The sequence below is a fragment of the Callorhinchus milii genome, unplaced genomic scaffold, assembly GCF_018977255.1.
Source record: "Callorhinchus milii isolate IMCB2004 unplaced genomic scaffold, IMCB_Cmil_1.0 Scaffold3, whole genome shotgun sequence".
Lineage (NCBI taxonomy): Eukaryota > Metazoa > Chordata > Chondrichthyes > Chimaeriformes > Callorhinchidae > Callorhinchus > Callorhinchus milii.
Window position 1 is genome coordinate 59034845 of NW_024704744.1, and position 14277 is coordinate 59049121.

The following is a 14277-nucleotide window of genomic DNA, read 5'->3' on the forward strand; positions in this document are numbered from 1 at the left end:
TCTACTTGGAAAATAACTAGACCATTACAGTGCCGTTTGGGAACATTTACTTAATCCAGCAAGCTGCCGCCTGCACACCCAGCATTTCTTCATGGATCACAGAGCTTTATAGAGGATGTAATGAGCAATTTTATTAACCCTCCTTCCCCAGCATTTATTTTGACATTGACTGTACAAAGCAGTTTATTTTCTTGAATATTTGGTCTGTAATACGAATGGCATAAGAGTGAATATGCAAGAATGTTGTGAAAAAGATCAGTAACATGCTCTCATCTGTTTGCATCTGGCAGCCGACTGTGATTGAAACCATTCATTTTAATTCAATGTAATACATCTTTAACTCAGCATCTAAATAGTTGACTAAACTAAATCAACAACCTATTTGGTCAATCAGCACCAATTGAAAGTAAATGCTTTTATTCCTAGAAGTGATTGATGTGGTAATATATGTATTGATTTGTTTTCTGTTTCACCTGGGGTCCTCAAACCAATTAATGATCTTGATGATTTATCTCCACTTTTGTTTGCCTTTTGATCAAATAAACCTAAAATGAAATAAGCTCAATTTATACCTGCCCCATTTTCTCTCTAGTTTCTCCCTTTGTTGGTTCACACAGTACCTGTGGTGAAGACAGCTTGGAGTGACTTGCATTTGTATGGCACTGTTCACCCAGGGTAGCATCAACAGAAAACAAAGGAGAACAAAACAAAATCTAGATTGTTACCAACCAGGATACATTTTCTTCAAGCCTAGATATAGATTTGTGCCACCAAGGGATTTGACCCAGAAACCTTTAACCTATGAGGTGTTTTTAAATGCCACTCAATACCATTTTTGGTGTACTTTGCATTAAAGGCAGCCTCACCCTTTCTATATGAAACAGGCCTATACATCAGACAACCTTAGGTAAATTAAAAGAGAATATCAGAGTTGTGGTGAGTGTTTAAAGTGAATTAACCCCTCCCCCCCGAGAATGGATGGTATAGTTCCTCATTTGGAGGTATTCTGGCCTAAAATGTGAGACTGAGGGGCAAAAATTCTGCCTAGTTCTACATTTGCTCTATTTGTGCTGTCACATTGTATGTCAGCCTGGTGCAGTTGTAGCACTCTCACCTCTGAATCAGAAGGTTGTGGGTTAAAATTGCATTTCAGGACTTGGAATCACATAGTCTAAGCTTTGCAAATATAATCTTGTTGTTGTTGTAAGAAGACACTCCAATGCAGTGCCGGGGAGTGTTGCATTGTTCGAGATGCCATCCTTGGGTGAGACATTCAGCCGAGGTCCTATCTCCTGTTCCGGTGGAGGTTAAAGGTTCCATGACACTATTCGAAAAGAGAAGGGACTTTCTCCCAGTGTCCTAACCTACAATCCCCCAAATAAAATTGGTCACTCCCTTCATGGCTGTTTGTGGGACATTACTATGCGCAAATTGGCTGCTGTTTTTCGCCCATTAAACACTCAGTGAATCTGCTACGTAGTATATCCTGTGAAGCGCTTTGAGTTGTCTCAACAACATGCTAAGGCTCTATATCAAATGCAAGGTTTATTATTTATGTAGCATTTGAAAACATCCAGAAATTTTGGGCAATTTCTAAAAATGCATATCCATTTTGAAGCCATTTGTATGTAACTTTATTTTCAGAACTACAGAAAAGCAGCTTCAAAGCTCAGACTGAATTCAACAATTTGCCAAATACTGGATATTCTGAAATATTACATGGAGTACTTCTAGACCCAGAGGAGCTTCTCTCCAAATGTTTGTTACCTTAATTAGATGTCAGCCCGGCTCAGCTGGTAGCACTTTCGCCTCTGAGTCATGAAGGTTGTGGGTTCAAGCCCCACATTTGGGACTTTGAACTCACAGTCCAGGCTGACACTCCATTGTATTGTTGGGGGTGTGGCATTGCTAGAGGTGCCGTCCTTCGGATGAAACTCCTCTGCCTGTTTCAAAGCACCCCCCCAATGAAGAAGCCCCCCAATGACTAACAACTCAATGGCACTGTTGAAAAGCCAACAGTTGGCTAACAATCCCCCAAAACAAAAGTTGCTTGCTTCAGAGCTGTTTATAGGACATTGTTGTGCACAAATAGGCTGCTGAGTTTGTTACAAATACAGTCATACAACAACAATAACTTGCACTTATATAGTGCCCTCCACATAAGGTAGCGTCTCAGAGCACTTAACAATTGCAGAGCCTGACTCCGAGCCGGGGAGGTGGCGGGTGGAGAGTTGGTCGTAAGCACGGTTGAAGAGGAAGATTTTCAGGCGGTACTTGAAAAAGGGGAGAGAGGGGCCCAGGCGGAGGGTTTGAGAGAGAGTCATTAGACTTTACAGTAAAATCCATTGCAGTATTCCTAAAAATATCTCATTCCTTATTTAGGAAACGCGGTTAAAATGTGTTTTGAAATCAATCCCCACCCACTCAACTTCTGAAATAATTCTAACTTTATTTTGTAAAGTACTCTGAGATATTTATTTTTATGTGAAAGACACAATATACATGCAAGTTATTTTTTACTGCCTCCTTGTAGCCTGACACTGAGGAGGAAAGGTCGGACAGGTGTCCCAACATTCCAAAGAGAAAAAGAGGTTAACATTTTGGAAATGCTGAAGAGATCATACTCAAAACTTTAACGCAGTTCTATAGGAAAGCTCCCGTCGATGTCTTCTGTCCTGCTGTTCAGACCTTCTCAACCTACCCAATCTGTCCTTAAAACTCTCTGAACCCACGTGCAACTTAGGCATCAGGTTTGATCCCCAGTTATCCTTTCTCCCCCATATCCAGTCCCTGGTCAGCATAGCTTTCTTCCACCTCTGCCACATTGCCCGTCTCCGACAATACCTCACTCCACACACTGCGCCTCGCCCCTTCTTTCCTCATTTTCAGGTTGCGCTTGAAGACCTTCCTCTGCGAACATGTCTTTGGTCACCTTCTCCTTCCCCTGGCTCGGCATCGGACTCTGCCATTGTTAAGCACTCTAGGATGTTGCCCGCCACGGAGAGAGCTATATAAATGCAAGTTGTTGTAGTTATATCAAATGCAAAGATTAGTATTTTATTCTGTTTTATTTCATAATTTCCATCGTTCACAGTTTTCATTTTTATTTTTGACGAGGTCAAGTAGAGTTCGCTTCTCCACCCCCTCCACCCAATCATCACACAATGTAAAGTATTGGTGGAGAGAATGCAATACGTGACAGTTATAATTAGTAATATTTATCACATCACACACTATGCACCCCCTGTTATTCCAGTACTGCTGGGTTTTCACTATTAGTTGTGGTAAAAGCACTCAGATCGTACTTTATTCTCAGAGGTTTATTTGTGTTGGCTTCTGCAACCCTTCTGTGGATCAAAATTACAGTTGGCATTTTGTGTAATGACATTGATGTCATCCTATTATGGGATTTCTCCATCTTATCCACATATCGTCAAATATCACTGTACAGTACACCAAGCAGGTTTTCAGTCCTCTGCTGTTCAGCACTGGTTCCATTTCTTGTTCTTCTGACTTTTAGTGAATTCTTCCTCTGAAGTACATTAGCAAAGCGCTCCGGGACACTACCCCGCATGATAGGCGCTATATAAATTGCAAGTTGTTGTTGTGTTAGTAATGATACATCTTTCAGCCTGTGAGCTCATCACGAACCCACAGTAATTTCTGTCCAGCTCGGAAACCTCATCAGTTTATTTCGATTATCTCATGATCTGAATCAGGGGCTTTGGTGCCGCTAGAAAAGTTCCATTATGCAAGAAAGTAATTTCACCAAATGATCCTAATACTGAGAGAGAGAGAGAGAGAGAGAGAGAGAGAGAGAGAGAGAAAATCAGAGAATTTACGGGTTTACAACACTGAAGTAGACTTAGCATTTGTTATTACTCATGTCTGTGCTGTTCATCTACAAAATGCACAGTCACTACACTTTATAATAAAATCCTGTGAAGTGTTTTGAAATTTCCTTTCAATGTGAAAGGTTCTATATCAAGTGCAAGGTTTATTATTACTATATATTTTGCTTTGTCATTTGTTCCGGTGTTTGTGCTGTCTCCCTCACTGAATCTATCTGTTCCTTTACTCTTTAATGTTATTTTCTCTCAAGTGCTACGTTTATCCAATTGCTTTGCTACTGCTGTTATAGACTCGGCTTTCACAACCATTTGTGTAAAATGCTTTCCATGTTCCTCACTCTAAAACACGTTCTTCGAAACTCCCCCTTGTTTCTTCCAGTGAAAAGTCTCAAAAAGAGACAGAGTTTTCTATATTTAATGACAAATGCAAAGCCTGAATTTAGTTTTTCCATTTCATTTGGTAACATTGGCTTTAAAGGGTTCTTTGCTTCTTAGTGTTAACCCTTCCTGGCCTAAAGGCGACATCCATAAGTGTGCAGTCCTAAATAGGTGGTGCTCAACATTAGAAACCCTGGCGAGTTTCCCCTCCTCATCCCAGCGACACCGAGGATAGATGTTATTGCCTGACTGAAACCAGCTCGCAGATTAAGGCACAAACCTAGGGCACTCCATATCCATTTGCCTAGGTACTACATCTGGTTAACTTTGAAGTCAGAAGATTCAGATATCATTAAAAACATCTAGAAAACTTTCTCTACCGTTATTTTTTGTGTCCATAAAAACCCATTTATTCATAAAGGACTACATTCTCTTTTGCAAAGTGGAACAGGTGACAGCAGTAAAATACTTTCCAGGCATCTTGCTTCTTTGCTAGTATTGTGCCTCTGATCTGCCCTGCTTGTGCCCTCAGCTTTCTAATCAAGGGAAATTGGAACTATAATGACTTACTGGCCAAATAGATAACTCTTGTTCTAATGTTATGACAGACATAAAATGAGATCCCTTGCATTTCCATGATGATAGCCCAGATATGTAATGCCCCTCAGTATTGCTCTTATCTGACATTACTAATCTCCTCCACCTTAAATATATCAACAACTTGCTCTTAAACATACATGCTCTCTAGATTGATCTTCACATTTGACAGGTTGTAGGAATATTCTTACACTCAAGTCTTAATTTGGAAGCTAGTTTCCTGCAGCTTTTTAACAATTAAGTGAAATCGGTTTACAAGCTAAGACTGAATTTATGAATTTTCCAAAATGTTAAGATTTCCAAAATCTTAAGGAAAAGACGAGGTGAAATTTGGGGCCTGGGTATTGTAATCCAAGGAGCTCTGTAAAACTTAACACCAAGTTTATTGGAAATGCTATGAATATGTCTACATAAGTTTAAACACATTCTGTGTGTTTAAACTGATCAGCAGTGTGATAAACTCACCCAGGAACAGTCAGAAAAGTTGCGCTGTTCATTGGGAATGTATACCGTGCAGCCTCTTCAGATGCTTCCTGAAGCCGGGAAATAAGTGACTGAATAAAAGGTTCTGTAGCAATCTAAACAGTCTGTGTGTAACAGAGCTCTCAGTGAGGCCTAAACTGTCCCCATGCAGAGAAAAATTTAATTTAGAAATGTTTTGTACTTCTATCTCAATTATCAATAGCCCCAAGATTTTTCACCAAGCTTTTACTCAAAAGTGAATGTGTGGTTTAGGATCTCTGTAGAACCAGGTACATGATGGATAACACTTCCTTTTCCTGTGTCTTTTCATTAGGGAATGCTCCAGTTTTTTCAGTCTCGATGGTTTGACTGGCAAAGTATTCTTCACAAGAACAGCCCCCTTCTGTGTCCTTTGGACTTTAACAAACTATCTGTATTTACTCGCTCTCAAGAAAATTAACACGACGGACGTTTCAGCGTTGTTCTGCTGTAATAAGGCCTTTGTGTTCCTGCTTTCCTGGATAGTTCTACGAGACAAATTCATGGGAGTTAGGGTAAGTGACCTGCACAAGTAACAGATCATTTGCTGTGGGCAGTCTCCTGCACTTCTGGGGTTCTGGATTTTGCCTAACTGTGTTTAGCTACTCATTCAGATGTCTGTTGCCTGCCAGAAGGTTTCATTTCATGGACTTGGATGAAAACCAAAATGTATATGGATCATTAGCAATAAGGCTTCAAATAGCTTAGTGGTTAGAGCACTCACCTCACAAGTGAGAGGACATGGATTTGATTTCCAGGCAGGCGAAACGTTGGGCAAGTTTCCTGACTTCACACGCCTCTGTTTACTTAACAGTAAGTAGGAACCCGGTTGTTATTGATTGGCAGATCGCTTTTCGGGGGTAATAATCCCTTCAATNAAAAATAAGTAATTTGGTCACTCAATCCACGACTGTTTGTGGGACGCAGCTGTGTGCAATTGGCTGTCGCATTTCGCCCATAAAATATACAGTCGATTCACTTTACTGTATACAAGAGGCAAAATACTGCAGATGCTACAAATCTGAAATAAAAATAGAAGTTGCTGGGAACTTGCAGCAGGTCAAGCAGCATCTATGGAAAACGTGATAAGGCGCTATCTCATAGTATTATTATGTTCTATCATTTTGGAGCAGTGTTTATATCTACCTCTAAGCTCCTCTGATGGCCAAGAGGGTTAAAGGCAGCACTGAGCCATCCTAAGTGAAGGTTCAGGTCAGTGCTAGTTTGGTTGATCTCAGTCAGACTTGAGAAATGAACATACCTTTGTGTCCTAGTTGAATAGCAAAGGTGACAAAGAGTCTAGTCTAGTTGAATAGCAAAGGTGACAAAGCTAACTGGTAGGGTGAAGTTTATTCAGGAAAAAAAAAGTCTAATTTGATAACCGACTGAGTAAAGGGTAACTAAACTCAACTGTTTCTCTTTTCTAACCAGATAGTTGCTGCTATTCTTGCCATCGCTGGGATAGTGATGATAACCTATGCTGATGGCTTTCACAGTCATTCGGTTATTGGAATTGCACTTGTTGTAGCATCAGCATCCATGTCTGCTCTTTATAAGGTAATTCCACGACTGGTGATAGAGGCAGAATCACAAAGAACTAAAAGATTATTTCCCTGTGGTCTGTGGGTAAGGGTCATCCCAAATGTGTACTTCCCCCACAACACAGTGTTTGAAGCCTTTGACTGGCCACTTTTGGTTAGTCAGACGCTATCAGTACAGTGTAAATGTATGGCTCTTGTGGAGCAATCTCTGGTGAAACACCTCATTCATTTACTGAGACGTGAGTTACACCCACTAATTTCACAAAATGCCCCGAATTCTGTTTCAATCATCAAAGCCAATAGTTTATATTAACTTGGCTGGTACTGATGTAAGTACTGATGTCTGAAGTAGAGACTGGATCAACTTAGTCTGATCTAAGCAAACAAACTTACATTTATGTACAAGAATTTAGTGAGGCAGTTCAGTCCATCACCTCCATTACCAGTCTCATGGCCTCTTCCTATTCCTATAAATCTCCTCAGAAAATCAGGTGACTAACCACAGATAAAATATCCACAATAAATCTCTGTATGAGTTCCCCTATCAGAGTTCCAAGCTATCAATATGACATTACAACCTGCATTTCCCGAATGTTGACCAGTGCCTTTCCACACAACATTCTCACGCTTCCTGTCATCTCACCCACAAAATACACATAGTAACTACACTTTACAGTGAATCTTGTAAAGCCCTTTGAGATGTCTTGATGACATGATGAGTTACTATATCTAATATAAGAATAATTATTATTATTGTCTTCCATAGAATATTTAATTGGGTTCTAGCTTGTAATATTCACAAATCACTTTTCATTGTCCAATTGTCATTAGTTTGCCTCAGCAGGTTCCTATGAGAAAAAGCCGTTTAAATTGTTCGATTCGTAAAATTATTAATTGTACATCTGAAAAGCCGAACAATGCGGGAAAAGATTCCCCCCACCTCCCTGATCCCGACCCCCAGCTCAGGTCCGAAACACTGATTGTCCAGCGCCTTGGACGTCCTCCCGACGTGGAAGGCACTATACAAATGTAATTTTGTTGTTGTTGTTGTTGTAAACACATGAGGAAGCATTGAATGAGGAAAAGTCATTATGCCCACTCTTGACGCTTTTCCTTTCTTGAACCCCGAGGTGGTTAGAGGTGGGGGGGACCATCCAGAGGATAGCTGTAATTTATCCTAGTGCTAGGACTAGGCCACTGAGAGTGCACCACTGACTCAAGGTGAGTCAGCAGACCATCACCCCTATTGGTCACAGTTTGCACCACAGCCACCAGTGATCAGCACAGGCAGCACTGGATGTCATGCCAATTCAGCCCCTTAGCTTTTATACTAAAGGAGCATTTTACCTGTAAAAACAATTTGGCAAATATAGATTAAAGAGGGAGAAGAGCGACGTGTGTATTTTGTCATAATGACATTGACATGCTGAAGTTTATTTCAGCATAATTTGTCCTTTTGTTATGTGTTCGTTTATTCATTTTAAATAAAAATCAGCCGAATGCTTTTTCATAAGATTACTGCCCCTTTTATTTGTATTAACTAAAGTGAAATCCTGCCTGACTCGTTCTGATTGAAAACCTGTTCTGTTTCAGGTGTTGTTTAAAATGCTCCTGGGCAGTGCAAAGTTTGGAGAAGCAGCCTTATTTTTATCAGTTTTGGGAATTTTCAACATTATTTTTATCACTTCTGTTCCTGTAGTACTTTACTTTACGAAAGTTGAACACTGGGCTTCATTCAGCAATATACCCTGGGGAAACCTGTGTGGAATGGCAATTCTACTGCTGTGTAAGTTTTGACGCTCTTTGAAACAGTCTGTCTAACTTTTTTTTAAAAAAGATTTTTTTTGTCATGTGAGATATATGTATTTTATTTACTTTCCTTTGAGCGCTGTTGGCTCTGCCAGTGTTGGATTGACCCAGGTAAATTCCCAATCTGAAGGACATTACAGGTGGCTTCAGGACCACTGTAACATTGTATTCAGAGATCTCCTGAATGCTTCAACTGTAGTCTCAAAGTGTAGGATCTGAAATGACTTCCTACCCTGAGATGGCTGTATCTTAATTTAATCCTGACATTTGGATTCAAGAATCACTGGTGGTAAACTGTATAGTTAAGGACACATTTGTCCGTTTGAACACAGTTGGACCATGAGCCATTTGTCCAAACTGCCCCGTTATGTGATGAGATCGGGTCCTAAATAATTTTGAAGAGAAATATAAAATAATTGAACACTTATAATAATTGAATATGTGTTGCAGTATTACTTTAACCCAACCTGCTATCTTGTGCTTCTTATTTCAGTTTTTAACATAGTCATAAATTTTGGGATTGCTGTTACTTATCCCACCCTGATATCAATTGGAGTAGTCCTAAGTGTTCCTGTGAATGCTGGTAAGAAAGGTCCATTTTCTTATTATTTGCACCGGGAGAGGGAGGGTGATGGGGGGGCCAGTGAAGAGAAATGGTGTGTGAACTATATTTCTGTGTGTTGTCGGATAAATGTGGTAAAAACAACTGGACAATGTTTTTCTTCAGTTCTTCTAAACCAGTGAGAATAAGTCAGATTTATTCGTAAGAAAATCCAGTTTTCAGGTTGTGAGTACAAGTGAATGAGGAAGCCGTGTACAGTGACTCACTCACTTAAGCATCAGCTGCCCTTTGTCAGCAAGCTTTCAGGGGAGAGATTGCTTTGTGAGAAGGAAAATCAAGGCTTATGTCATCTCAAGCTACTGTTCTTTTGAGGTCCCAGCTGCTGATTATAGAGTGACATTGGTACAGGCCAGGAAACAGCTGCCTTCCCCTTTCTGTGCGCTGGTAATACTCTTCCAACTTATGTCCAACAAATCAAGTCACATTTATATAGCTGTCTACATAAAAGAATATCTCAAAATGTTTGACAATAGGAGCAATAAACATTGAGCCAGAAGTGAGATGCTTTAGAGGTGTCTGAATGTACAGGTGAAGATAGCAGGGATGTAAAGCAAAGTGGTTTTAGAAGCAAGTTCCAGAGGATCAGGACTTACACGTGGGGTGATATAATAATGTAATATAATCATTGCATTTGACATAGTGCCTTATCAAGTCATTGAATGAATTGACCATGTATTTTCTTAGCAAAATATTTCTCAACTCCAGAAACAAGTGAGGAACAACACCACCAACTAAATTACATTTGTATAGCACCTTTCACATTGGGAGGATATCCCAAGGCGCTGACCCTTCAGTGTTTCTGACCTGAACTGGGGGTCAGAGTTGGGCAGGGAGGAAAGCAGGGTGATCGAAAGCACGGTCAAAGAGAAGAGTCTTGAGATGGGTCTTGAAGGAGGCAAGGGAGGGGGCGAGGCAGAAGAACTGCGGGATGGAGTTCCAGAGGGTGAGGGCAAAGTGGCTGAAGGCCCGCCCGCCAATGGTAGGGTGGGCGAGGCAGGGGACATGAAGCAGGCCGGAGCACACTGAGCGGAAGGAGTGAGCAGAATGGTAGGTGGATAGGAGGTCACAGAAGTAGGGGGGAGCAAGGCCATAGAGGCTTCGAAAGTGAGGACCAGGATCTTGAACTGTATCCTCAGTGTGTTGGGAGGTTGGGAAGGCAGAGTGGGTCATGGCACGGATGTGGGGTAGAAAGGATAGTTGACAATTAAACAGGATGCCAAGGTTCCAGACTGGCTTAGTCAGGTGGAGTGTGCATTCATGGATGATGACGCTATCAGTCTTGAGGTGCTGACGGAAGCCAATCAGGAGGCCTTGGTCTTGTTGATGTTCAACTGAAGAAAGTTCGCTCTCATCCAGGACTTGACGTCTGACAGACATTCTGTCAGGACAGCAGTGGTCCTGGAGTCAAGGGTGGAGGCAGTGAGGTACAGTTGGGTGTCATCTGCATACACGTGGAAGTTGACCCCATGTCTGCAGATGATATCACCAAGAGGGAGCATATAGCTATTGAAGAGGAGGGTACCAAGGAAAGAGTCCTGAGAAACCCCAAACAAGATGGTGCGGGGGCTAGAGGAGAAACCATTTGTGGAGATGAAGTGGAGGCGGTGTGAGTGGTATGATCTGAACCAATCAAGGACAGAACCATAAAGGTTGAGGTGAGAGGAGAGGCGGTGGATGAGGATAGAGTGGTCAATGGTGTCGAAGGCAGCTGAGAGGTCAAGGAGGATGAGGAGGCAGAAGGAGCCCTGTTTGCAGATGGACAGAATGTCATTTGTCACTTTGACCAGGGATTAAAGGTTTGGCAGCATTAGTAATCATGCAGCTTATACCCATTTTCACTGGTCAATTATATGGTCTTACAGGATTGTGGACAACTAGTGACCCAAACTCCAGAGAGTGTGGTATGGAAGTAGAAACCAGAATGCTAACTGATAGAATGGATTTGAAGAAATCCATTAAATCCTCTCATTGCAGTATGGAAAATTAGTGAAGCTTGGCGGTGATTGAGCTGATAGCAGTTTGAAAAGTTGTACAGGACATCACTTGGGTCACAGAGCACAGGACAATTTGAAATCTCTAAAAGAGAGAAGAGCATTGGGGAAATCTATCCTACAAATAACAAAGGGATAGGCTGTGCTATCAGGCAGCCTTGCTGGAGAACGCTCATGAGTGGACATTAGGTGAGAACAGGATCAGGCATCACAGTCACTGTTTAAGCTCACAGAGGAAGAATGATGACTTGGGTGAAATACAGAAAATGGTTGATATCTGTGAACTATTCCCCAGCATGAGTCAGTAGCTAGTCCAGAAAATTAGATTAAAATCCTTGTCACTACTTCTTAATGTGCAGTGGCTACACATCAAGAGCCACCCAGCAACAAGACCAGGCATGAACATTAATGATGTCTGCTCAGTAGTCTTATACCCATCTTTATAATATATTGCACCAAGCTGGAATAAATATGATGAGTCAAAGCAAACCTAAACTAGTAAAGATTTGAAATAGTCATGCTTAAACAAAACACCTAAACTGGAGCACATATGTAATTCAGACCACATGTCATATAGATTGACATGGATCACAGAATGGAATTAACATATTTTTATTCCACCCGGGATGGACTGTGTAACTCTGCTGGTGACATTGGCTTGAACCCAAGTTAACCCCTGGTGAATGTTGTGTTCCACCCCTACAATGGGAGATCCATTAACAAGTAAGAAATAAAAGATTTGGCAACATACATGATCAGTGCAGGTTATAACCTATTGTCCCCCTTGTGAATCATGTGGGCTCACAGGAGTAGGGCTCAACCTGATGAGTTGCTGTATCCACATTTTTAGGAAAAACTATTTACTAAGTTTTCCTCTCGATTTCAAGAAGAATACATCTGCACTGTGATCAGGCCCACTATGGGATAACACATTGCCTTAATTTGGCACTAAGTAGTGGCCTGTCTCAGAAAGAGCAGAGTGGCTGAGGTGGGAGATGTCATAGGTAATACTCACACTAAGATTCTGGCTTACAAATCCTGCAGTCCCTACCCAGCCACTTAGACAGTCTTCAACAGACCAGCATTATAGCCTGTACCCTCTTCTGACTGGTATATTTTGCCTTTCCCACTCCCTTCAACGCATTGTTGGCTGATCCTGGAGCACAACGCCCTGTCCTATGGAATTCTCTTCCAATAGCACTTTGCCTTGCTCCCACTCTCCTTGCATTCAAAAATTATCTCTTTGATTGTCCATTTGGTCAACATTTTTAAATATCTCATTTCCTTGCTCAGTGTTTTGAGGCATTCTTCTAGTGAAAGGGGATGTATATACAATATGAAATTACATTTGTAAAGCACCTTTCACGTTGGGAGGTCTTCCCAAGGCGCTGGTGCTTTGATTTGCTGCTGGAGCTAAGTGGAGGAATCTTTATTCAGCCTCTAACCTTTATTGACACTCAGTGCTCTAAATGTCGCATTTCCTAGTAACAACATCCCTCACTGTGACAAAGACAGAATTTGTGAAGTGAAGCAATTTGTGGATTAATTAATGCCAGAAGGTCTGCTCCATAGCAAACCCTGATGGTGCTCTTTGTTCTTCGCTGCAGTTGTGGACGTTTACACCAGTGATATCGTCTTCAACGGTGTTCGAGTGATCGCTGTCCTGATAATCTGCCTGGGGTTCCTGCTGCTGCTCCTCCCGGAGGAGTGGGACAAAGTGGCCATGAAACTTCTCACACGCCTAAAAGTGAGGAAAAAGGAGGAGGTCACGGAGGAGCGCGGGGAGCCGGGATTCGCAGGTCAGAGCTGGCACAGAGCGTCCAGGACATCAGCGGCAGCAAGGACATTCGGACATTCTTTCTAGCACCAATTTTACCTGGAGCCGGTTGCACCAAACACTTGTGTGTATTACACGGGATTCAAGCTTTTCTGGTAAAAGGTTAAAAAAACCTAAATATAAGCACATATTACATATGGTGTATATTTCTTAATTCTTTTTATAAAGCATTGGGCATGTTGTCTAATAGCTTGCATTCTTCCATGTCAGGCCTGTCATCAGGTGATTTTAATAAGAAAGGGGTTTAGTCTGACTTCTCCTCTCTCCACCCCCTCCCAACCCCCCACACACACACAAACACATACACGCACTTCTCACCCATCTCGTCCAACCTATTGCTTGCTCTGCTGTTGCTAGCTGTGGAGGAAATGAAGGGATACGATGGCTGCTATCAGTTTGTACCAGAACTTCAGATTACAGATTCCCAGGCTGTGGTAACTCACGCTTGGGGAACAGATATTCCTTAGATTGAGAATCACGTTTAAAGATTGTAGAGTTTATTTACAACTCATGATTTCTATGTTATACTAAGTGTTCATTGAGGGCTAGAGTCCTCAATGGAGTCCTGTAACTCAGTGGTTAGAGCACTTGTCTCACAAGCGAGAGACCTGGGTTTGATTGCGCGCAGGGCAAAACCTTGAGCAAGTTTCCTTACTCCACACAACTGATAATAGCCCTCAAGAAAAAAAGACAATAATAAATTGGTCATTTCAATCCACGACTGTCTGTGGGACACTGCTGTGAGCAATTAGCTGCCGCGTTTCGCCCACAAATATACAGTCAATTCACTTTACAGTATATTCTGTGAAGCGCTTTGAGACATTTCGAAGATGTGAAAAAAGCTATATCAAAAGAATTATTATTATATCAAGGGAGATCTGTGTTGGCGGCCCACTCCATAGTGGGCAACTCCTGTTTAACCAATTTCTACTAATCCCAGTGGGAATGCCATTATGTCTGCAGGAACATTGAGACAGGAGGAGGCTATTTGGCCCAGGAAGCCTGTTATGTTATTTTATTAGATCGTGGCAGATCTTTTAATTTCATTTCCCTGCCTTTTCTCCATATCTCTTAGTATTTTTGCTTCCCAAGGATCTATTTGTCTGTCTCCTTTTACATATTGCAATTGATTTGCCCCTTTGGTCCCACA

At 41.6% G+C, this 14277-nt stretch overlaps 1 protein-coding gene across 3 annotated transcripts in view; it reads left to right on the forward strand.

Annotated features, from left to right (window-relative positions):
* slc35f3b (solute carrier family 35 member F3b) overlaps nucleotides 1-13698 on the forward strand; it is a 70681-nt gene extending 56983 nt beyond the window's left edge. For all 3 annotated transcript variants that reach the window (XM_042333404.1, XM_042333405.1, XM_042333406.1), the window contains 5 exons: nucleotides 5623-5842; nucleotides 6759-6884; nucleotides 8462-8654; nucleotides 9171-9260; nucleotides 12898-13698. In XM_042333404.1, coding sequence (XP_042189338.1) covers nucleotides 5623-5842; nucleotides 6759-6884; nucleotides 8462-8654; nucleotides 9171-9260; nucleotides 12898-13154 — 886 coding nt within the window. In that variant the 3' untranslated portion in view covers nucleotides 13155-13698. The remainder of the gene's footprint in view (nucleotides 1-5622; nucleotides 5843-6758; nucleotides 6885-8461; nucleotides 8655-9170; nucleotides 9261-12897) is intronic.
* The last annotated feature ends 579 nt before the right edge of the window (nucleotides 13699-14277 follow it).